General features: G+C 40.2%; 1 protein-coding gene across 1 annotated transcript in view; it reads right to left on the bottom strand.

The window, feature by feature from the left end:
- Positions 1-2,249: 2,249 nt before the first annotated feature.
- The window catches only part of ABCC3 (ATP binding cassette subfamily C member 3), a gene marked incomplete at its 3' end in the record, with an annotated part of 47,424 nt that continues 24,356 nt past the window's right edge, over positions 2,250-25,317 (bottom strand). Inside the window, exons 9-31 of the mRNA XM_084298676.1 lie at positions 23,076-23,253; positions 22,686-22,847; positions 21,548-21,640; positions 20,022-20,225; positions 18,659-18,805; positions 18,164-18,251; positions 17,071-17,137; positions 15,249-15,375; positions 14,730-14,906; positions 13,732-13,899; positions 12,762-12,945; positions 11,709-11,814; positions 10,991-11,144; positions 9,475-9,682; positions 8,602-8,912; positions 7,652-7,851; positions 7,423-7,549; positions 6,570-6,671; positions 5,406-5,552; positions 4,260-4,418; positions 3,745-3,911; positions 2,993-3,187; positions 2,250-2,358 (exon numbers count right to left, since the gene is read on the bottom strand). Coding sequence (XP_084154802.1) covers positions 2,250-2,358; positions 2,993-3,187; positions 3,745-3,911; positions 4,260-4,418; positions 5,406-5,552; positions 6,570-6,671; positions 7,423-7,549; positions 7,652-7,851; positions 8,602-8,912; positions 9,475-9,682; positions 10,991-11,144; positions 11,709-11,814; positions 12,762-12,945; positions 13,732-13,899; positions 14,730-14,906; positions 15,249-15,375; positions 17,071-17,137; positions 18,164-18,251; positions 18,659-18,805; positions 20,022-20,225; positions 21,548-21,640; positions 22,686-22,847; positions 23,076-23,253 — 3,580 coding nt within the window. The remainder of the gene's footprint in view (positions 2,359-2,992; positions 3,188-3,744; positions 3,912-4,259; positions 4,419-5,405; positions 5,553-6,569; positions 6,672-7,422; positions 7,550-7,651; positions 7,852-8,601; positions 8,913-9,474; positions 9,683-10,990; positions 11,145-11,708; positions 11,815-12,761; positions 12,946-13,731; positions 13,900-14,729; positions 14,907-15,248; positions 15,376-17,070; positions 17,138-18,163; positions 18,252-18,658; positions 18,806-20,021; positions 20,226-21,547; positions 21,641-22,685; positions 22,848-23,075; positions 23,254-25,317) is intronic.

The raw sequence follows: 25,317 nt of genomic DNA, 5'->3' as shown, positions 1-25,317 counted from the left end.
CTAAAGTACTCGATATAAACAGGCAGACAGATCATACCAAACTGAATTTCCCACAGCTTGTCTTCTCCCCTCTTCCCTCCCTGCCCCTCCAGTTTCTTTGGAAACTACAGCACCAAAGGACTTTGTTTTTGTGTTGTCTGATAGAGTTTACAGCTCAAATTAGCTGTACATTGCACATGGACCTGTGAAATGGGTCTTACAGCAGTAGCCTCCAGAGAAGGGACCCACCCAAACTAGCTGGAGGAAGTGCTGAGATGAAAACCCTCTAAACTCTTACCACTCTTCTCACAGAAGATGACTCCCTCTGACTGGCGTTAGGTGTCCTCCACAGCCTTTTCTCCTTTCTCGGAGACAGGGACAGGAACAGAAGTCGCTCTTCCCCGGCAGTCAGAGCTGTCGCCGGTATTACAGCTAAGACAATAGGAACTGGTACCCAGGTTTGCCCACGCTCTCCCATCCAGTGAATAGTCCTCTGGGCGCTGGGAAGCAGCTTCAGCAGGAGTGAGTGAGCACACAAGGGGGAGCCCTCTCCCTATCTGCTGTGTAGGCAGATGCCCAGCGCTCACCTGAAAGCACAGAGCCGTGCAAACACCCAAATTTCCTGCATCAATTACCTAGATTGAAGCTCAGTCTCTTAAGGACAATATCAAAACATTCTGTCACCACAAAATAGCCTCTTGTGAAGGCATTAGAGGTCAAATGTGGTCTGAGTCATCAGCAATATTGATTTCTTATACTAAAATGCTGGTGGTATATTACCTTCTGTATAATGGAATAATAAAATTCTTGTTCCTCATGTCATGCCTTGTCTTTTGCGTTGTCCCTGGCACACAGAACAGCCGTGGTTTATGCACCGGCTCTCTAAATGCCAGCTAAATCCATAAAGGTACCGAGCTGTTGTGGATTAACTAGTTAAAAGTAATGGAGAAAAGCTCAGCTGTTAGGCTGATTGCCTTCATTGTTACACTAATAATCTTGTGCAGATGCTGATAGATAACTATGCATTCAGAAGAATATTTTTATACATTATGCAGTTTATACACAGAAGATACTATTAACACTCCTAACTTAATCTGATAAGTGTATAACCATTACATTACTGTATATGATAAATAATTCATTACTTTGTGCATTGCTATATGAAATGTTAATTTCAAATGAATGCTTGGCTGCAGATTTCTTGTTTCAGTTTAAGAAGTATCGTTTGTAACAATTAATAAATGATTATTTTTTGTCTTCTCAAAGTTTTTTTTTTGGAACTTTACTTATAGAAAAACATAACTTCTTCTTGCCAGGTAGTTTTCCATAGTGTTTCCTACACCACCTAGGAAGTGAACAACTAAAGCAAAGGATATTCTATCAGATTCTAGAAGCACATATTGCCTAAACACAATACTCCCCATAATTTGAGGAGGTTTCTCTATCAACAATAAGGTAGATACTTCTGTATAACAAATAACATTATTTCAGGTGATAAGAGTTGAAAGAGTGAAATAATATCTACACAGAATGCATGTTCAGCTTAAGCTGAGGCTTACTCATGGCAACTTCATACAGGAGAGGTAGAACAAAATGGCAATACTTGCGTGCTTATCATGTCCCTGCAGGCTGGGCTCTAATAACCTGGCAGAAATTGCATAATTATTTACATTAAGCCATATCTGTAGCTTTAGTTTTAAATACAAATTATTCATAACCCTTACGTTGAAGAAGAATTTTATAATCCTCAAGTTTCACTAGGTAGGGATATCAAAGGTCCTGGGATAAATCACAGACTTGAAGCTGACGTGTTCATCTCTATTCTCCTGCAATGAGCAGCTTGGAACCACTCAGAAACTAAACGTTCCTTCACTGTTTTTTCAAGCTGAGCCACTGGGCCTGTCTTTCCATTTCAAAACCAATGAACCCTTATACATAAGACACAAAACAGGTGTATTTTGTACCATGAATATAATTTACTAATTATAAACCAGAATACAGTACATATTGCCTTGTGATACATACATTTCCTTGGCAGAGTGCTTGGCATTCTTTGGGAAAGAAGCATATAATAAAATATTTTATAGAAAATATTTAAAAATATAAAATTCACTTTCTGGTCCTTATAATTGTAAAATACTTTGTTAATATATCACAAGTCCACTACAAAAACTTTTGTAAATTACAGTACATTCACAAGTCACTTTTGTGGCAAGTCAGTTACAAAAAAAAAATTAACCAAAAAAAACCCTCAACAAGGGGTCATCTTCTCATGCTAGTCCAGCATCTTTAGCCATACTGTAGAAAATACCCTTTGATGCTATAAGGTTTGCAGGTGTATCAAATTCAGCTATGGTTCCGTTGTCTAAAACGAGAATCCTGTGCAAAACAAAAGGTGGCAGTAAAAGATATGTCAGAATTCCTCACAGGAAATGTGATACCCATTTCTATCATAAAGCAAATACTGCTCTAATCTTTCTCTTGACTATTTTGCTCAATTATTTTCACACACTGAAGCACAACAGATGATAGACGTTCTCCCTGAACTGCTGTTTGACTTCAAAAAGTACAGCGCAATCACCATCTCCCAGAAAAAAAATAAATATGGTTCCATTGGTAGCTTTGTAAAACATAGTACTGCAAAGCCATGGAGAGGCTTTGGGGAACGACTTGAAAAAGCTCATTAAGTACAGTAATAGGGTTTGAAATAATTAATACAACAAGTGAAAAGGTTACAGCAGCTGCTGGTTAAAAAATGGATCCCTACGTTTGCTGATAGTGCCATTCATGCAACTGGGTAGTATCTCTTGCACAGCTTTTGTTAATGAATTAGAACTAATGCCAACAGTAGCAAAATAAAGCCCAGATATCCTAGGATTATATGGCTTAAACATCGTTGCTTATGTACTATCTGACAAGAGCACCAGCGTGACTATCTGGAAACAAATCAGACCCTGCTTCACATACCCAGCACACTGGCAAGCCCCAACACATGCACCATTAAGTGTTTTACCTCGTGTAATCCATAATTGTGTTCAGCCTGTGTGCTATTGTCAGCACCGTGCAGTCTTCAAACTGAGTCCTAATTGTCATCTGGATAAGATCATCTGTCTCCAGATCGATAGCTGCCGTTGCTTCATCTAGGATCAGGATTCTCGTCTTGCGAAGTAGCGCCCTTGCGAGACAGACGAGCTGCCTTTGGCCAACACTGCAAACAGAGACAAGGCTTTCACAGAGGCCCCACTGCTCCTTTGCTCTCCATTGTTCAAAAATCTCTTGTTCTGGAGCAGATTACTCATCAGATAAAGTTACCGAACAAGAAAAAAAAAATTATTTAGCTAACAGCCCAGCCTGTCAGCCCTCAAGGAAATAAATACACATTGCAGTATTACTCAGCTACTTTCAGAGGACTCTTACTCGGCACAACAGTTACATGTTACGGCAGCATTTCCCTTCCTACCAAACCATGGATAAGGGATTGCCTATTGATAACACCCTGACATCCTGCAATTTCTTTCTATACTGATAAGACAAGATTTTGGTTTGGGAGAAATTCTTCCCAGTAGCAAAAGAGAATCAGATAATTCCTGGAAGAGGCAGAAGAGCAATAACATGTTTGAGCCTTACTGGTTTTCTTGGAACAGGAATTGGTGGCCAAGTACTTTAGGACACAACAAATTACAGTGTAAACTTGTGCTCAAGCGTTACTCACTGTTAGAGCTGAATGAAAGCTTAGTGTAAATTTCTAATCCAAACATTCCTTACCTAAGATTTTCTCCACCTTCTGAGCATTCGTATTCCAACATGGATGGCTGACTGCTGACAAACCTCTTCAAATGAGACAGTTCAAGAGCTTTCCATATCTCTTCATCTGAATACTTATTAAATGGATCCAGGTTCATCCTCAGTGTTCCAGAAAATAGAACAGGATCCTGGATAGAAAACAAGCTTCCATTAGGCAAGTGCTTTAGCTGTTTTAAGTACAGATATTAATATACAAGTTATTAAGTGTCTATTGCATTGAAGGTGGGCCACCTTCCAGTCCTATCCACTATGAAAATACAGCACATTATACACAGACTCTAAAGATATTTTACTCTAAACTCTGTTTTATCACCCACCATCAGCTTGTGAGGTGGCAGGACAGGACCACATAAGGAAATACAATGACTTGTTTACGTGAACCCATTTTTTGAATGCAACAAAGCATTTTCCTCTGTGGTTTAACTACTATTTGTGGTTTGATAACCTTCCTTTATTGTGATGCACAGAAGGTGTACCTGAGGAATAATTGTTAGCCTCGATCGAAGGTCGTGGAGGCCGATCTCTGAAATTCTCACACCATCAATTTTAATTTCCCCTTTTGCAGCTTCCAGGATCCTAAAGAGACAGAGTGTCATGGAGGACTTCCCTGCTCCAGTTCTGCCAACAATCCCAATCTACAACAAATTGGAGGATTAACAGCAATGCATATAGTTAAAAACAAAATACTACTACCACCACCAAAACAAAATGCCAAGGTTTCTCTCAGAGGTTTTATACAAGATAGGAATCTAAAAAAAAGAATGCAACAACCCTTCTCTAGAAAACTGTGTCATACATTACAATGTATGTGTTGTCATTCCCATAATTATGTATAAAGGCCTACAATCATCCTACATGAGTTTGGGCAATTAGCTGGAGTACCCATGTTAGGGATTACTACGTTACCATAACAGACAAGGAGAAAAATTAGATTTTTAGATGGCAATTCAGATTTTATCATAAGCACACATATCAGAACTCCAGAAGGCAATTGTCATTCTATCTGCTTAGTATAAGGATAAAAATGTACTACAAGGTGGTCCTGCTTGAGCAGAGGGTTGAACCAGATGACATCCAGAGATCCTTTCCAACCTCAAACATTCTGTGATAATGCCCTCTCCTATTAATAGCCTATTGACTGGAGGACTTTCCCATGCTAGTTGTTCTGTCAACAGCACACAAAGCCCAGTACTTTCAATGGAAGCATGAAGAGAATCTCCCAGAACAAAGACAATTTCCCGATTAAGAAAGCAAAGAATGTCATTTCCTTCCATGCCAAAAATTTCACAAGCAAAGCCAGATTGTGGAAAAAGCTGGAATTCCTTCTCCCATCTACATCTCCTCAGAAAAGCATTTTTGTCACTGAAATTCTGTCACTTGCAATCACTGGTGCCTCCTACGCGGTAATGCGACGCCAGCCTAACTTTTAAAGTCCAGAAAGACCCACGCAGTCGGCTCTATTGCTTCCTGCCTGAAGGATGCTGCCACAGTCGTTACTGCTGGACATCTTATGTAGTCTGCACTACTGAGGCAGCTGTTCACGTAGCCCCTGTCCTTTATCCGTGGTTGTCACTGGAGGCCCAGAGCAAAGTTACAACAGAGACATGGAGCTGGTTACTCACTTTCTCTCCACCGTGCACTTGGAGGTTTAGATCCTTCAGCACTAGGTCCAGGCCCTTCCTGTACCTCACTGAATAATTCACAAATTCCAGCTCGCCCTTGGATGGCCAGTCTTTTGGGGGACTCTTATCCTCAATTATCCAGGGAGCCTGAAGAACACAGAAATTAGAAACACCTCATACAGGTTAAAAAAATTAATAATTCAAACTCAGACACAAACATTAGCATTTATGGGTTACTAGAAATACATGTATAACTGATAATTGAATTTCCAGTTACAAATTAAAAACAGTTTCTTAAGCATCCACCCATTTTGGCCATTGTTGTGAAATAAATATAAAAAATATATCTGAGCATATGAAGTCAAATCCTCACCTGATACGAGTTAACGTTTTTTTTTTTCCATTAACATCAACAGAACACTATCTGTTCCATGCCAGCTCAAGCTCTGGCTTATAATACACATCTCACATCTTGTCTACCTTCTTTTTTTTTTCTTAAAGATCAAATATTTTATCTTCAGAAACTTGCACTACAGCTCTCCTCAGAGTCTCCATTTCCTAATTCTTAGTCTCCCATATACACAGGGATAACAAAACCCACCGTGTCCACAGGGCAGCAGATTTCCCAGCATAGCTCCATCTGCTACCTTTAAAAGTATTTGGCAACAAAAGAAAATGATCGGATGATTTTTCTGGATTAGGCAGTGCAGTGTTCCTGGAGATGTTCTTCTCTCAAGGGAGAGGAGGTCTGATTAAGCTGATTAAATATAAATACTTTTGAAAACATGTGCATAGACTGATAATTGTAGTGCAGCTGTGCTCAGAGGCAGGATCACAGCACCATCTACGCAGGTAGGACGACACATCAAACACTTCAAACCCAATGGGAGCAATATTCTGATAGTGAAAATCATATCTGTTATGCTATAGCCACTCACACTAGCAGAAAATGAGATGCTAAGCACAGACTGCATGATAGCAGCAATAATTCAGAGCTGTGGTAGCATAAATTACAGTTCAGAGTGTGACATTTGTTCAGGCTAAATGGTAATACTCTCAGTGGAGGAATTCTCTGTCAAGAGTCTGAAGAAAGACCAGGTAAACATTGCGTGTTAAAATTTTGCCATGCTTCTTAGTGAACGTGCTGGACTCTAAGTAGCTGACCTCTGTTTCTGTTTCTGAATACTCTTTTATTCTTTCAACAGCCACAATGTTAGTTTCAAGATCGGAAGTCATTCGGACCATCCAATTCAGAGACAAGGTCACCTGGAGAAGACAAGGAACAAAATATTGCCCACAGAGGAACAACAGCAGATTTAACAACAAAAGTGGATGCTGTTGTTAAGACATGGATTCACACTGATATTACAAATGGAGTAATTACCTTTGCATCGACATTAATACAGATACTGGAACAAGAAGTCCACAGATAACCAGGTATTCATGTGAAGAAGCATGTGTTTGAAGAGTGCTTTAATAATTGCCCCCCCCCAAAAGTTGGTGTCAACTCATTCCCCAAAGTCATGTGTCTCACTTGAAAACTGCTAACAGCAGTCCTGCACACTCATTGTATCTAAAAAGCTTCTGACAAGAGCGAGACCATTAAATCTGCTGAACTGTTCGTAGGTTGGGTGAGTACAGTTTATCTTGCTATTTATGAATCCTGTTGATCTCCCTGTGATTACCCAAACATACAGATGTTCTATGTAGCAGGCAAAACATGGGACACCTTAAGCCCATGCTGCTTAAATGAGCTGTTGTTGGCAGGTGCACCTGACGTTCCTGGGCTGCTTGCACGCTGCCACTAGAGATACTGGGGTGCAGCACACTCTCAGTGCTCCCAAAGTGCCCTGAACTCCTACTGCATGTGGACTTACTGATGGCCTGTCAGCATTAAGTGTAAATCTCTACTGTTTCCAGATATTCCACAATTCTTTTTTATCATTTTCTTATTAGCCCCAACTTAGACAAGTACTTCGTTACTGCTAATTTATCATCAGAGTGCTATAACACGTACCTGTAATGCATAAGATACTGAAAGTCCTACCAAGCCAGCATTCAGACTGTTTTTACCAATCACAGCAAAAAGGGCAGCAAAAAGGACAATACAGTTCCCCACAAACTCAACTCGAATACCCAGCCACCTGGTCAAAAGGCAGACATAAGAAGAACGGTAAATGCTTGCTTGGACCTGTTGTGCAAACACAAAGAACTAAGCAGAAACAAGAAGTTATATTCCTCTATACCTGTTTGATACAATGCCAGGATAGTAACTCTTCTGATTTTCATCCACCTTCAGATCGCTGATGTCTACAAAGGATTTCTGTCTCCTGTAGGCTCTGATGACGCTGGCTCCTGATATTGTTTCTGAGAAGTGTGAGTAGATGGGAGATCTGCTCACAGACTCCAGACGCTTCAGCTGACGGGAGGTAGCTACATAGAATCGCTGCCATTTTTTGGAGAAAGTTGAAGGGTACATGAAATACTTACTCTTTTAATTATCAGCTAAATGATTATTAGGTTAGGGGATTATTAGGTTAAGGATTTAAAAGAGATTTTTAATGATGCACTTAAACCCTTAAAAGTATTCCCTATAATTATGAAGTATTTCAAGTCAAGTTATCTTTGTTTCATTCCAAAATAGAGTTTTGGATGACTGCCATTTCTATATACTGTAAGATGAATTTATCTATGTCACTTTACATTCAGGTAACATAGCCTAACAAAATGAATACATTTGTAGGAGCCTCATTTTCCACGAAAATGACCATGAATTTGTACCTCCATTATCAGGTCTCTATTTACATACTAACATATGCTTCATTTTTGCTCAGAAGTCAATAAAATTGATTCTATTTTCAGCATTTAACTCCTCTCCACCTTAACAACTTGTCAGTATGTCAAATACATGCACACTTCAATATATTAAAATGCACTGCAGTTCTATCTCTAACAGTAGGCTTGCTTGTTATTACTTAAAAGCAAAAAAAGTTATGCCATTTTATGACGATGTCCCACAGGAGACACCTCCTTTATTGAGAGAAGTAAATAATGTTTTGCCTACATAAACATAGTTACTTCAGATACTGCAATTTTACCCTAGATTTTTCTTAAAAATAAATAAATTAATAATAATAATAATAATAATAATGCAGTAATAGCCCTTACAATTGTAGTGAGATATTTTTCTAGTTACCTGAACAAAGAAGTACAGAATTGCAAGTGGAACTATAACCACAGCAAAGAGCGGAGTACTTGCTATAATCACAATCATTGTCGATAAAGAGGTGAAAAATGTTCCAAGGAACATCAAGATGGTCGGTGGGATGACTTCATCAATGACATAGATGTCCTTTGAAAAGCGGTTGATGATTCGGCCGGTTGGAGTGGTGTCATAGAAGGACTGCGGTGTGTGAAGTTTGTTCTCCAGCAGAGCCGTGTGAAGCGTCCGGGCTGCATTAATGCCTCCCATCGCCAGGGTGAAAGAGGAGACGAACACTATGAGGCCTTCCAAGTGAAGAGATGTGTTAACCAGCAAGCATGATGTACTTGATTTGTAGCTCTTTGACTCTCAAGCAGCTTCTGTTGTGCTAGAAGCCTCTTTGCGTTATTACATATTCCAAGTCCACCTCCCTCTTACCATGCACATCAGCACCGTGGCATTGTGGTCACTGCTGCCTTACAGACACGAATATGCCCCATGGATTTCACCGTGCTGTCCACAGAAGACAGATGCATAACCATCTTCCCTCTGCAAGCCTCCATGAAGACCTAATGCTACAACTTCACCCCAACCTCTGTCTTTTCTGCACCTGAGTTTTCACAGTCTCACTCCAACTTTTCTCTCCCAGACTTCCATGTCACCCATGGAAACCCCTCCAAAGGCTTCACAGCACAATCACAAGTGGGGGACCGAGCTCAGACTTTCTGGTTCTAGGTTTCTTTACTTCCCTTGCTTAGGATAAGATATTGCTGGCAATTTTGGGCCACCAGCAACTAGTACAATGGCTTTCCCATCTAATTCCTCTTTGATAAGTACTAAGACATCATGATTTTTATCTGATCTTACCTTGCAAGAGGCCCAAGGCAGCATAGACTCCAATTCGCATGGATGTGTTGTGCTGAGTCCCGTTTATCACTGGCTCGTTGGTCCAGTCACTGAGCCACACATTGGCCCCAATCGAAGCAGCATTTTGACAGCAGTATAGGAAGCATATAGCTAAAGAGATGACAGGGCTGACAGCCTTCACGTATTGCCAGAACACTGTTAGCTTTACCTGCAAAAATCACACCAAAGCTGGTTTGTACAACTTACAGAATCAGAAGTACAGACAGAAAAAAGAATCCTTCAGCAGAGAAACTGCTGAGTTCAAAACTGCCCAAAATCTAACAGATTGCAGAGGGTCTCCATGTCAGGGGGGTAACTTCCTAAACAAGTCAGAAACTTATCTGAAATATTCTTTTCCTCCATTTTGATGAACTGTATTAGTTTTGTGGGGTTTTATTTTTTAAGACTGCCAGACAGGGCTGGGAAGAGGTTGATCAAATAGCTGCAAAGGATGGGTAACAAGAACAGCAACCAAGACTTTCAGGCAAAAGCAACTTGTCAGGCATATCCAGCTCAGGACTACTTAAAGGGCCTATTCAGGTCCTATTTTAGGCCTCCATTCAGGTGTCTTCACAATAAGTTTTAAGGTAATGCAAAAAAAAAAAAAAAAAAAAGAAAAAAAAAAGCAGATAGGCAAAAAGACAGAGACTCAGGACACAACAATCTCTAAAAAAGGCATAAGGAAAAACAATTTAGAGAACAAGTGTTGCTGATTAGGGACTTTAACAGCTAAAATAATCCACAGAAACAGTCAAATGTCTGTGCTACGAAGCACGTACATCAGACAGTAAACAGGACATGCCGAGTGGTAGGACACCTTCTGAAGTGGCAGGAAGGGGTTTTCTTTGACAAGACCACCCTGTTCCTTTTTCATCCACTCCTTCCTGTCCCTGGATTTTATGTCTTTATTCCTATCTTCTCTTTTTCCCTTTTCCTCTCTTTTTTCTCTATTCCTGTTTTACTCGCTGGCCCTGCTCGCGGAGAGTGCAGCCCATTTTGTACCCATGAGCATAAACTGCTCTTGAGGATGGTGTGGCAGGTATCGTTTAGACAGAACAGATCCACTGGCACGCAGCAGGCAGCTGGCTCGTAGAACCCACTGCTGCAGGTCATCAAATACCCAGTGCTGCAGCTGGACTTGCACAGCAGCCAAACAGTTTAAAGACCAACAGTGCTGAAAGCTCTGCAACGCAAAGACAGAGCTGACAGAGTGCAGTGCTATGCAGTATCAGGTGACTGTGGCAGGGAGCTGGAAAGAAAAGAATCCCTTCCTAACTACACAGCCTTTGCCAGGTGCAGAACTCCCTGCCAAAAGCCCAAATTTGAAGGATCAGTGGCCACCAGATTAATTCCTAAAACGTGCTGTCATAATTTATACAATGCATTTAACAGAACTGGATCAAATGTAAAAGTAAAAAAGATATTTTTTCAAGCAGGAAAAAATGAAGAAAAAGGAAGGGGGAAAATCACACTATACCGTTCCCGTTTCAGTGGTTTCTGCCTGAATAAGCTTCTCGTTAGGATTTTTTCTTGGCAGAGGAGGCTCAGCTGGCTTCTTTTCACAGACTCTCCGTTTCGTTGACATTTTGTTGGGACATTCTCCTCCCTCAGAAGATATTACACTAAGTTGCCTAGTCAAAACAATAGAGTCATTAGGAGAAAGAGGGCATATTGTGGCTGTGCTAAAGCAAGAATGGGATGCAGCAGACTGGACTTCATCCCAGCTCTTTTGCTCTGTTCCCATGCCAGCCTCACTTGCAGATATGGGTGTATGTAGGATCCTCATGCATGTACAGTGATGTTCAGTGATGCCAGAACTATAGCTCCTAACAAAGGCTGTAGCAAGGGCTGGACACTTTGATACAGGGCATTAGAGTCCTCATTGCAAAACAGGCTTTTCAAAGCTAACCCCCGAGTTTCTGTTTTCACATCAACAGTAACTGGAGAGTGTTCCAAGGGTATGGTTATTAAAAAAGTTGCTTTAAGAAGTTGGTTCAATTTGGATTAAAAAGAAGATTGCAGGAACAGGTGTTTGATCTTTGCGTGTTCTTTCACATTTACTTTCAAAAGGACTCTAAAACAATTTATTTCTAAGAGGAAACGAAGTCGCAGACAGAGACAGTATTTGATTAACATCTTTCAGATGTGTTTTACCCCAGATACAGATTACAAACACAAGAGGACTTCATGTTTACCTAAGGAACTGTTTGCGGGCCTCGTTCGTCACAGGTTCGTTATCTGCCAGATCGGTGTGGATGCTGAGGGTGTCTTCAGCTAGCAGGACCTCTTCCTCTTCCACCACTGCAAGACAAGATTGCATCTCAGAGTTTCTGCTGAGTAAAACAGAAAGCAGAGAAACAAGTGGCCAGGCAAAGCAAGGGTAACGAAAATCAATAGCATAGCAGGAAAATCACAGTACATAATCCCATCATTAATCACCCCCAATGGCAGTAGTCACATCCTTTCGGTGCATCACTTTACTAAATTGCAGAGGTCTTGTGAGGCAGATTGGTGACCAAATGCATTTACATCACATTGCCTTAGTGCATCCAAAATGCTAAGTGATAGTGTTATAGTTAGTTCTAGCTAAATTTACATATAGAACATGCTCTAGGCATGATCTTGGGATGGGGTCTCATGTCAGGACCTACTGAAAGCCTCTGCTATTGCTAAAAGATGCCATGCATGTTCCTTTCTGCATGTCTGCCTAGAGCACAGTGCTGCAATCAAAGAGCGTGAGAACACTGCCACACAAAGGAAACATTTACCAAAATGCTTTAATCTTGCAATATTTCATCAGCATAAAAACAACCTTAAAGGTAACCCAAGATTAAAATATCATTTAACTTGTGTGAAAAAAAACCACACCACACAACATGAAAACAAAGGAAAAATACCAAATTCTGTGTAGCCCTTGTAATAGCAGACCCCAGTTTGTTCTTTCCTATTCCATTTTCCTGATGAGCTCAACCTTGTCAATTGTAAAAGAAATTTTCAACTTTAAAATAATTTCAAACACAAGAATCATTTTTTCTAGGACAAACCAAATGAAATTGTTGAACTAAACTTATTTGGGAAAACATTTATCAATAAAACAGAACTGGCCAAAGACAGCATTTCTTACAGAAGTGCAGAAAGGAAAGACAAAAGCCAGGATGTCAAGAAGGAGCAGTGGACAGTATACAGAGAAAGTACCTGTCATCTGGTTGACAGAGAAAGACATATTTTAAGAAAAAGCAGTACTGTACTTGTTAGTTCATCCTCTTCGATGCCTTCATCAAGTGCATAATTTCGAAGGAATTCTGCAAAAGCCTTGTTTTGTTTCAGAAGGTCTTGGTAAGATCCCATTTCAGAGATTTTGCCATCTACCAGGACAATTATATGGTCTACCTGAGGCAGGAAACCAATGCCATGGGTCACCAAAATACGGGTCTGGATAGGGAAAAAGAGGAAAAAAACAAAACAAAACAAAACACACATCTCTAAGTTGTCGTTGAGATTAAATGCTGCAGTGCATTAATGCTACCCAACAAGTCAAATAATACTGCATTTTTGAGACAGGGAGTGAATTATCATCTTAAGGTGAAATGCCAAGAGAAATACACTGCCCTTGTTAGTCAAATTAGCTTTGAAAAATCTACATGAACTTACTATGCTTCCTACTACATGCTGATATAACCACAAAGGGAAGTAAAACAACTGAGTCATCACTCCCCTCTTTCCCACGTGCCCTCTTTCTTTGCCCTCTTTCCCTTTTAAGCACTGAGACAGTCTGAGAAGATTGTAACAGGAGTAGAAGGGGAAGCAGAGAAGTTGTAATTTGGCTGCATACTGCCAAAGATTTCTGTAAAATTAGTAAGCTGTTGCAACTTCCTCACTGTGCCACCTCTGAGTAACAAGCAATACTAAGCTGACAACCTCTACAAGTTCCTACAAATGTCTTGATTTTGGACATTTCAAATAGTTGGGTTTTTAAAAAGACAGAACAGGTTTTTGCCTCTACATGTTCTGACTAGATCCCATCACTTTTGCACATACCTAAATAGCAGCTCACCACAGAATCTGTGCTGTGGAGAAAAGGTGTCTGCACTGCCAATTAAACACAGAAATTCAGGAATGATTCAGCACTAAAGCCTCGGTGGTGAAACAACTTTCCCGTTACCCATTAGTGTTTCAGAGCTTATGTGCATTTGTAAGAGAATCTAAATGTCAGCTTACTTTTCCTTTAAGTACCCCATCTGGACCAATAACTTTGTCAAAGATGTGCTTTGCAACATGCGAGTCCACAGCAGAAAGAGGGTCATCTAACAGGTAAATGTCCGAGTTACTGAACACTGCACGAGCAAGGCTCACTCGCTGCCTCTGGCCACCAGAGAGGTTGATGCCCTGAAGGGAAGGAGAGAGCAAAATATATCACACCACTCAGTTCAAACAACAGCTATGACTTTTTATGGCTCATACACCACCAGACACATGGATGCTAAATGAAACACGAGATGCTGAAGAGAATAACGCACTCAGAGCCAGGGAAAAGAACAGAACGCCTCTAAATCTGTTCGCTGCCAAACTTCCACTCACCCAGCAATCTGCAGACAGAATAAGCCTCTCACTTAATAAGCTCCTAAAGGGAGCTGTTAAAACTCAAAACAATGGAAAGGAAGACTGTCAACAAGGACATAAAATGAAAACACTCAAAGCAGGGCTGCAGCACCTGGAATGTCTTCCACGTCTCTTATCTTACATACAAATCCATCTATCCACCCAACTTCACAAAATCCATCTTGGATTTAGTGGTCTATGAAAGAAAGCTTTGTTGGCAATCACTGACGTAAAAGTTTCTTGTTAAAATGAGACGTTAAGGGATGATCATATTACTTCTTTTACTTGAAGCACACCATATGTTTCCTCCCTTTTTATCCATATGGGAATAGGAAGGACCTCAAGTATTCTGGCCGGATGCACGCTTACAGTTGGACTACAAATGGAAATGCTCTGATCCACCAGGGCTCGGTGTGCAATTATGTGATGCAGTACAAACACTCAAAGTTGGGAACACGTTTAAGTCCAACTAACTCCCAGAGAACTGCCTGCATGTTTCAGCACTGATTGTAATAGGGATGCTGTCGTAAAGATCAACCCAAGTGCTGACTTTACAGTGTTCTCTTTAGCTTGACAGAAGAGGAATCATCAAGCAGGTCTGACTTGAAGAAAATTACCTTCTCTCCTATCTCAGTCTGATCTCCTCCTGGCAGCACTTCCAGGTCAGTTTTTAAAGCACAGGCCTCCAGGACATTTTGGTATTTTTGTTCATTAGGAGCTTGGCCAAACAAAATATTATCTTTCAGTGTGGCATTCTGGATCCAGGCTTGTTGAGGCACATAAGCGACAGAACCCTAGAACAAGATAGGAGAAAGGCAACTCCAGTTTATTATAAGCATCAATTCATGCTTACAACTCTGATTAAGATCTTCAGCACACATATATGGATCCTGTTTGATACATAACCAAACTGTACATATGTGTACTAATTGCTGATCTACAGTTGATGGAATCAAGAAAGTCATTTCATGTAAAACACAAGTAAACAGATGTGGACAAAACCCAAATAAACACACAGACAAGCTGACATAGGAGCAAACAATGTCTTCTCCAGCCTGATGTGCACTGCAAGCAACGGTAGGCATAAGAACCACATGTCTGTACTACTGTGAAATGGCATTAGAAACAATACCAACCTTCACAGCCACTTCTCCTTCCAGCTTTTCCATTTCACCCAGGAGCGCAGACACCAGAGAAGATTTTCCACAGCCAACATGGCCAACAACAGCAACCAAAGCACCACTGGGGACCAACAGATTTATACTGTGGAGGAAACAGGCTGGAAATTAATTAAATATTAGTTTACTAAAGACATTAGAGGTCTTTAAATGGCCTGAAATACACAGTGACAAATCAGCCTGACAGGGTATAGTAAGCATAGCTTGGTCACTGGTTTTCTCCTCCCTTTCTCATCTACAGTCAACTGCAAGCAGAACTGCAGGAGTAAATGGAAACCTAACATTAATCTGTTTTGTTGGTTGTAAATCAGTGGGATTGGTAACAAGCCTTCTAAGACCCTTTGCTGTGTCACATCAGTCCATCAGCAAATCAAACAGGGCTAATAAGCCTTTTGAAAGCAATCTTCCAGAAATCTTTTGGGTTTGATTTTAAAAACCAGGAGCAACTGTGCTGAAGCAGTGAGTGAATACATCACACCTAAAAATGTCCTAACCATTTTACTAAAATATTCCCAGTGCTAATAAACAGGGTTCACAATTACAAAAGACAAATTAATCTTTCCCAGTAAAAAAAAAAATCCTTTACTGTTTTCCCCATGATGTCCTAAAAGGTACTGCTTTAGGTCCCAGTTCTGAAGGTGATGTGGAAATGACTGATGGACACAGTCTCTTCGCCTTCAGTGTCTTTCACTAATGAAATCAACCAGAACTTCTGTTTGCAAAGATCCTGATGCAGAACTAAGGCTTTAATGCTTTTGCAGATTCTTCCCCAGGAGGTAGTTGATATTTTGCACACAGCAAGAATGCTTTGTTTGTTTGTTTTTAAAAACATGAAAGCAAGAAAATTCAAAAGCAATGTGCTTTTTTGTTGTTTTGTTTTTGTTTTTCCTTCTTCCCATTATTCTTTCCCTCTGGCTGAGGTTTGCCTTACTGCTATTTTTAGGAAGTCACCAATAATTTGTAGGCCCAGGTAGCTAGCAATTTGTGCTGGAGATGCATGGTTCTTTCTGATACAAAACCCAGAACACTGAAGTCAGCCTGACTGTAGATTTGGTTGCCTGAACCAAAGCAGCTCCTTTGAGCTCTAAGCCTCTTGCTGGCAGGTTATCCATGAACAGCCTGTTAATGTAATAAACTCAGCACAGCATCACGAGCTGCTCAGACTAAGAAGTCTATGAATACTTATCAAGTTTCTGTGATTTTGATCTGGCAACAAAGCATAACACAGGGACGTATGTGCTTCCAGGCAAATTTTGTTTGTATTCATACAAATAGGCAAAAGAGTGAAACGTACACCTCCATAGCCTGGAAATGGCATATGTATAGCCACAGGGATGAGCCTGCTACAAGAACCTTAAAAGAAGAGACTACTGTTCACATGCCCATGAGCTAGAATTAAACCCAAACCCAGACATCAGAACTGCCTTCATAAGCAATCAGATCAATTTAATTTGTCTACTGCTTCAGTTAAAAAAACAACAACAAAAAAAGTATTTAAGAAATTTACCTAGCCTTTCTGTCCTTTAATAGATAACTAGTCTAGGCTGGTTGCTGCGGAGTTAAAGCTTTACAGCACTGTTCTGTAATGCCTGAATACTGTGAGGTGTGAGTATTAGCTAGGCGTTTTAAAGTCAGACGAGATGCACTACGGGGCACGTGGTAACAACCTCTCCCAGAAAAAAGCCTGCAGATATTAGCAGATATTTTTCAAACTGACCTTCCAAAAGCCAGAAAAAAGGGAAGCAAGTAGATGTATTGCAGTTGCATAAAGAAATCTTACTCTTTCAAAGACGGCTTAAGGTCCTTTCCCCAGCTGAACGTTGCATTTTTAACACAGATGGTATAGCCTGCATGACAAAAATGCAACAGAGAAGGCAGGAAAACTGTTACTCAGAATAGTGTGACTGAGAGACTTGCACACAAAGGAATCTTTACAGGTTTCATGTACATTGCAGTTCCCTTTTCTATTGGTATGGAAAGCACAGTCTTGTGATTGCACTGGGTCACGAGACGGGAATGTTCATCAGAGTGAAAATAACTGGTTGCAGCTTAAGCTATAGACAGTGAGCTTACAGACCTATGAGCAGAAAAGTCCTGCTTCACTCTGTCCAGGTGAGGCTGGTCCCAACATTTGCTGCTCAGAGCAGTTCTCAGAATCCGTGTGCAATCATTAGCACAACTGTACTTGAGAAACCACTTTCAAGTCAGTAGGAGACCAACAGCATGCTGTTGACTTTGATGATTCAGATTAAATTTGCCTCTGCACAGCTTTTTGCTTGCCACAATAACAAGTCACAGATCTGCAGGCTTTCTTCACCTCCTGTTGGAGCGGTGTATAACAATAAGCACGTGACAGCTACACAGCCATCCCTCCTCCTCTTCCTCCTCCTCCTCCACCGCATCACACACAAGAGAGGTTTCAAACCGTAGTATCACCAAAGTCCATTACAGGAGAAAACACAGCTTTCCAATGGTTTGCTCATTCTTTTAGGATATTGTGCTTGCAATAGAATAAAACAAAACTCCTGTTTATAATATTTCTGACCATTTGTGCAGTGTGAAAGGTGTGAGAAGGTCTTGTTGACCCCAGTCAGTGGATGCACTTCATTATTCAGTGGCATTAGCAACCATTAGATTGCAGATGCAAACTCAGGCCCAACAAATGCAGTGCAAAGCTCAAAGATAGAGCCAGAAGCTTTTGTAATTTCCATATAGAGTAAATGATAAAACACACATTCTTCAGAGAAGAAATTAAAAAAATAAATAATATTGTTGTCATTTGCTTTTTGCTTTTTTGCTAACTCAGCCAGTCCAAAACAAACACAAGATGCTTGTTGTATTAACATAGTTTAAAAAAATACTGATATCTTTACCTGGTGCAATCACTTTCGTTTCCACACAATTTGGATCAAGCTCATCATGACTCAGGAACTGCTGAATTCTCTTTAGGGAAACACTCGTCTAAGAAAAGAAAGCAGCATTATTTTGTCATTCTTTTAATGGGGACTTAATGCTCTTACTACAGAAAAGATAAGCATGCAGAATGGCTTAAGCCACCCCATGGGCTTCCTGAGCAGTGACTCATTCTTTCCCTGCAAGCAGTCTTATGCTGAAATTCATGTTTTTAACTGTGAACTTTATTAGACGAAGCTACATTCATCTGAGTGTAGCAAAATTTACGTATGTGAAATGCCACGCACACAAGCTTACTCAGATGTCTAGCTTTCTGATACATGGCAGCACTAATGAAAGCATATTGGAAAGAAAGCTAGCTAACAAGCAGATACGTGGCAGCTCTGCTTTCCAGAAATCAGAGCTATCTGGTGTTCTTTGTGTCTGAAAGAACTTATGCAGCAGACCTTCCTTACCTGTGCAATGTTGCTAATGACCTGTGGAAGCATATTGAGGGGAAACTTCAGGATATTAAACAAGGAGAGGGAGACAAAAGCCTTTTCTGCGTCCAGGATATTATTCTCATCCACTGAGACATATACAGCAAATGTTGTCAATGCTACCTGAAAGCCAGAAGGTGAGTTTACTGCGAGATGTGTGTAACATTTTGACATTTTAAAAAGTAGTCAAGCACGGAGCATATTAGAAATAAACGTATCAACAACAATATCAGGAAAATTCTCCGTATTTGACCTTTTCAACATGCTTGTCATATGAGTAAGTTGATATTTGTTATCAACAAAAAAAGGCATGCAGAATGAAGTAACCATCAGATTACTAATGGCTAACGTTTAGGTGAACTAGGAGCTTTAGCTGGTGAACTACAGAACCCTGGTAAATTCAGAAAAGCGTTTATCTAGCTGTGGTTTGGCTTCATTTCCAGCTCCACCTAATCAAATTTACCCATTGTAAACTGCAGGCTAAGCAAACAAAATTTACTGATCAATAAGAAAGGCAGCAACAGCCAAGTTATTTGCTGGTTCGCTGTATGGCAGGGACCATGCATTGCAAAGGTACCTCCCTGTGCAGTACACCAGCAGTGAGCAGGCAGAGGAATGTGCACTGAACCCAACTTGAAGGAAACATGAAAGAGGCATGATCTGGAGGCCGTTAAGAACGTTTTTACAGGGTTGGGCCTTTGATCTTGAGAACTGTTGGCTAAGAACATTTTTGACAAAGCACTTATCTGAATGTTTTTATGCATGCAAACCAAAACTCTTAATGCAAAAGGGATCGTGGTGCAAAATAAAGAAAAATGAGGAAAAAAATCATTTCAGAATTGACAACGTGACATTCAGGCTTTATATTTTTACATTAAGACTTTTTTTCTAAGGTAGTAGCATAATTTAACAGCTCCTTCTCCCACTAAAACAGAGCACTGTAAAAGGAAAGGCAGAAATGAAAGCGTAAGACGCTGACTCGACCGACTCAAAGCTTTTTGGCGAGGACTCTTATACACAGGTATCTCAGATGTTTCAAATTCTAGTTTCAATTTGTTGTGGGAAATACTTTGAAGTGGTTGGAAATTCTCCTGAGACAGCTATTCTCAGCTTCCACTGGCAGGCTTTACCAATAAATACTTTGATACTGATTAACAAATGGGCTCTAGATAAATAGAAACCTTGCTTCAAAGCACATGAATAATTTTTTTTTTTTTGAAAGGTATTTATATATCATTCCAACTTACAGTTGGCAAGTAGAGGGCCTATTTACGAACTTCACATATCCTTCAACGATATGCTTGTACAATTTTAAAAAAATCATGCAAATTCAACTTACCAGGAATGGAGCGCTGATCCATGCAAAGGTGGACAAGGAATTGAGATAGGCAGATTTTTTCAGAACTCGCAGCTCATTCCTTCGTATCTCCAACACTTTTTCTGAAAATGATGGCTCCCAAGCGTACAGCTTCAGCACCTTTATGCCACCCAGAATCTCATTCATTAATTTAATGCGGGAATCTTTATACCGCATTTGTTCTACCTAGGTTATTGGTAAACACAGGAGACAGTGTGTCACAGGAATGACTAGATGAGAGCTTTAAACATGTTGTCTCATAGCTGCGATGGTCCTTGGGCTATTTCTAAAGAGGATGCAGAAGGAGATTAAAGAAAGCCAGACCATTATCAGTAAACTCACTGTGCAAGTCTGTACTTCCAAAGAAACCAGGAATCCAAGAAAATTGTTGAAAAGATGAGTATGAAAGCCTTCTAGTCATCTTCAGTGTTAGGAGTTACATTTTCAAAACCACCCTTACGAAAGATTCAGGTGTTTCATAAAATACTACCCTACTTCCTTTGATTTTTTCAGATTTTGTTCCTGATATACATAGTTTTATTTCTCATGGGATCCCTTGAAATTTGTGGTTACTCCTAGTTTATTTTTCTTCTATACACTACAACACAGTGCTTCATTCAGCTACTTCACATAAACCAAATCCCTGCTCAGCAGTATAGACAAAATGAAAAATTGTGTTCACACACACCTAGTTATGCATCTCCAAGCACCTTATTGTGGGCAAGGGAAAAAAAGGAATGCTACTATTAACTTGTTAGCACCAAAGAGATTTAATGGAACGTCTGGATGTCTCTTTAAGGCATGTAATAATGCCACTCTGTTACTAAGGTTGTGTTTAAATATTATCATTTATACTTGTTTTCCAGCTTTTACCCTCTTTACATCAGTAGCTTGATTTCTCTTTTAAACCTTTCAGACAGCCACTGATAAGCTACACAGCACAAACTACTTATGAGAGTTTTGTAGCACAAAGCCAGAGGGCACTATTATATTGTTTTTTCAACCTTTCTTGACTAGAGACTAAGTGTAGGGGAAAAAAAGGAATAGAAGATATTTTTACCTCAAGATAATAATTCAAATTTAGCCCCAGCTCAGTAGTGATGAAAGTCACTGGCCATTAATACAAGAAACAAGTTGCCACATTTCTTTTTCCATCTCTAAAAAGTCATTCATAGCTCAAAGAATTACATTTGCCCTTTCCCTAGATGTTCCTAGAAGCTGCCAGATGAAGGGGATACGGAGATAAAAAAAACTTCTTGCTAACGCCAGAAGCTGTTGCAGCAGCATGAGTCAATGACTCAATGCCACACCTTTGAATAGCATTTGATTCACTATGGAAAAACTACCATCTGAGAGGATACAGTTATTAAACTTATCAGCACAATCTTACTTTCAAGTCAAGTAGTGCGAATGGCACCTCAGAAATGGCCAAGACACTGCTGATGCCTTCACTTCCCATAGCACAGTTAAAAATCTAGATAATAGCACCTTCTCTGCTGGTACCTTACCTGGAATGCTCTGGTTTTTATTGCTATTGCAGAGTTCAATGGGATAAGTAAAACCATCACAGCAACTCCTGCCAGCACAGAAGGCCCTAAAGCCTTGATTGAAAGAAAAAAAGGTAAGTTGTTGTTGTACCCAAGTGCTGCTATCCCCTATGGCGAGCATTAAAACAACAGCAGGTTACAGAAACAGAAATGCTTTGCCTCACTGGTGAGCATTCTGCATAGGCAGCTGAACTCCTCCTGGTGAAGTATTCTGAATCCACACAACAACGAGGAGACAGAAAAATAAGACAACATCCATCCTGAGTTACCATTACACCAGTATTGGTGACAGCAGAGTGCTTTGTGATTTACCTGGTAAGCGGTTCCCAGTGGGAGGGGAAAAAAGTCTGAGCTAACACAGACACAGAGCTATTGAGCAAATCTAGAAAGGAACAAATAAGCTACAGAGCAGGGATTTTTTCCACTGACTTCTCCCTGACCTAGGGAACTGTAATTACTGAATTAACCCAGTGCCCTCAATATGGATAAGAGCACACACAAACTGCTAACTACACTGCTTACCAGCAGAGCAGTAACTCATAAACCTACTGCAGCTCTTGAGAATAAATCAGTACAGTTACATTGGTGCTCCTGCTTTACACAGATTAACCGCAAAGAAACATTTTAAAGAGGAAATCAGTGCTCTAACGAAACATGGAATAAACAAGAAACTTCACTGAAGCAATGGAAAAAAATATGTTTATTCCGGGTGAGATTTGTTTCATGCTGACTCACGCAAAACTTCTTGTTATGGCATAATATGGTTGTATGATTGTTTTTTAAGCACTCCCCTCAAGTTCTCATTTGTATCTACTACTGGGAATACAGTGATGAGTCCAAAACTGCACCTATTGAAGCATCCTAGGGACAAAGGAAATATAAAGGCTATCTTTGGCTTCAGATGTGTTATCTTGCCTGTCAGCTGAACAAAACAACTACGAAACTAATCGATCTTGTACACCACTGAAAGTTATTTTACCAAAACCAGGCAGAAAAATAAGCTTATAAAAAAGCAGCGGTAGGTCAAAGGATCAAAAATCTTTATACTTGTACGTCATTTAAAAAAAAAAAATCTGAAGAAATGTGACAATGTCTGTACCTGCCAGAGGAAATACAAAGCTAGAAATATCTGGAGTGGTGCAGACCACAACATATTCAGGAAAGTCACCAGATCCATGAAGCGTTGGGCATCCACTGACATCAAGTTGACAATTTCTCCAACAGTAGATGAGCGCTTTGCTGAGTTTGTGATAACTAAGGACTGAGAAATAAGAGAGATTCTTTGGATTCACAATCTTGACACATATGAAGAAAGATGGAAAAGAAATTCTCAAGAATTAAGAAAACACAATACTCCCCATGAATTTGATTCACCAACAAGAATAAAATTATTCTCACATACATTAATTCTTAATCTCCAAAGAAAAAGACTTCATAACATGGTTTGCTTGTGTTGGTGCTTTGGCCCACGAAATGCTTCCAGTCTTACCTTTCTGTATATCACTCCAGTGATCCCAGTTCTCAGCCTCAGCCCAGTAACAAAGCAGTACTGGAAATGCTGGTGAAGTATGAGAGTCTGCAGCACAGCGCAGGTAAACATCAAAGCTGCAATCAAAAATCCCCACCAGGCTGGGGCATCTTTGTTCTTAATGAAGCTGATTAATACACTGTTTTTCAGAACATTAGGGAAGGAAAAGGAAAAAAAAAGAAAACATACAGCAAGTTTAATGGGACATAACATAGCTTCCCTCAGCTATGGCATCCTGCCACATCCTCTCTCTAGCCACAAAAAGTAAACAGCTCTCCAGGATGCAAGCTGAGTTATGACTTCAGCCAAACAACACTGCAAAGATACAACAGCAAAACCTGAGCTTTGCCAGTGAGAAAGTCCATTTGTAAGTGAGCCCGTAGAAATTGAAATATGACGAGAAAGTCTAGATTTCCCCTGCGATCTGGTGTTCAAACACACAGCTCCGTGTCTGGGCTTTGCCAAGCAGCTCCACAGGGCAAGAGGTGAACAATACAACATCGTAGGACACTGCAGTAAAGCAGGCAAAACCAGCTTCCCACCCTCCTACCCAAATACTCTTCCAGCAGCCCAAGCACCTCTGCCTGGGGTGCTTTCCCACAAAAAAACAAACAAACAAACAAACAAAAAACTAGATTAAAAGAAATCCTTCAGGATGGATGCACAGGAAGTTCTTTACTCTCACTTTTTTGGTAAAACTGTAGTACCACTAAACTGGTTATCTTTCATTAATAACCATTTCTTACTGCAGACAGCTGCTCTCCCTGTAAGACCAAAACAGCTGTCATATAACAAACAAGCAGAACAACGTATTGCAACGTCCAGAATTCTCAAAAATCACATTTCTGACTCCAGACTACTGACCAGAGAATTGAATTTTCAAAATAAGAGAGGAACAGATTTGGGTCCCTGATTCAGATAACCAGCAGGGGGGAAATAACACTTGGAAACTACTAGGGAGGCCCAAAGCCTTGCTTTAGAAGCATGAGGTTGCTTCAGCTTCAGATCTGAGATCTTCCTTTTGCACAACACCATTCATTCATGCCTTAAGTGGACAGCTTCAGAAGAAAAAACTCTTCCTCAAGATTCAGCAATCTTTTTAGAAACAGAAAACTAATTTATGTGTAACTTGCCAGACAACCATGGCTTTTTCATTTTCTTTTGCCACTAAAATTGCATTTTCCAAGATTGCAGGAGTTTAGACTTGAGCAGAAATTCCCCATCATATGCCTTGAGATATCACTGACAACATATCCAGGAATTTATGCAATTTTCAGAAATTCCCAGAATAGACTATAGTTAATGTGTTCCCAGCAGGAAGCCAGCTGCCTCCTCTTCACTAGGGACACTGGAAGAAGACAGACTGCAAGCTATTAATGTCACCATATTGGGCTGGACCCTTTTTTCGGCAAGTGTCTGGGTATGTCACAAACCACCCACAAAACAACACTGTCTCTGAACACAGCTCCACATTATTTTAAGACATTCGTATAGAAACAGAGCCTTCCTTTCTCCCCTTCCCCACATTCACCTATGGCCCCCATCCAAACCCTTCATGCATTAACAGGACCACGTGCCTTCCCATAGGTTTGGAAACAAGAAGCGATGGTTTGATAGAAAGCAACCGCCATTCTCTGAAATGCTTCAATATGTTTTTGTTAGTTAATGATTATCTGGCGACATTCTCACCTCAGGAATAATACTAACAGAGAGAAAAATGTGGGGATTGTGCAGATAGCCTTATGGATCTGAATGACCAGTGTCCCCGAAGATGGAAAATAGGGATGTTCCTCATTCAGGGAGAATTTGAGGACATACCAGTTTTGTCAAGCTCTTGCTTTTTTGTTCCTCTTTTTTTTTTTTTTAAACCATTATTTTCTGTTGCTTAGAAATTTACTGCACATTCTCATCACTACATACTGTTAAGAATGCACAAACTCATCTAAAGTCTCCAAAATCTATCCCAGATGATAGCAGCACTGCCAAAGCACCACGTACTTGAGCATCACACTTTATTTGTATTGTCACACTACAGCTGCCACCACCAACAGCCCATATGGGTATCAGATATACAAAGACTACTGGATCCAGCAAGAAGTGCTCTGCATTGATTTCACAAATAATCTTTTAGAACTGGGAAGAAATTACTTTGGACTGTTGCACAGCACAACAGGTAATTTGTAATCCAAAGCTGTCTATTGGT

Source organism: Netta rufina, assembly GCF_964035555.1.
Source record: "Netta rufina genome assembly, chromosome: 19".
NCBI lineage: Eukaryota > Metazoa > Chordata > Aves > Anseriformes > Anatidae > Netta > Netta rufina.
This window is presented reverse-complemented; position numbering and strand designations above follow the sequence as displayed.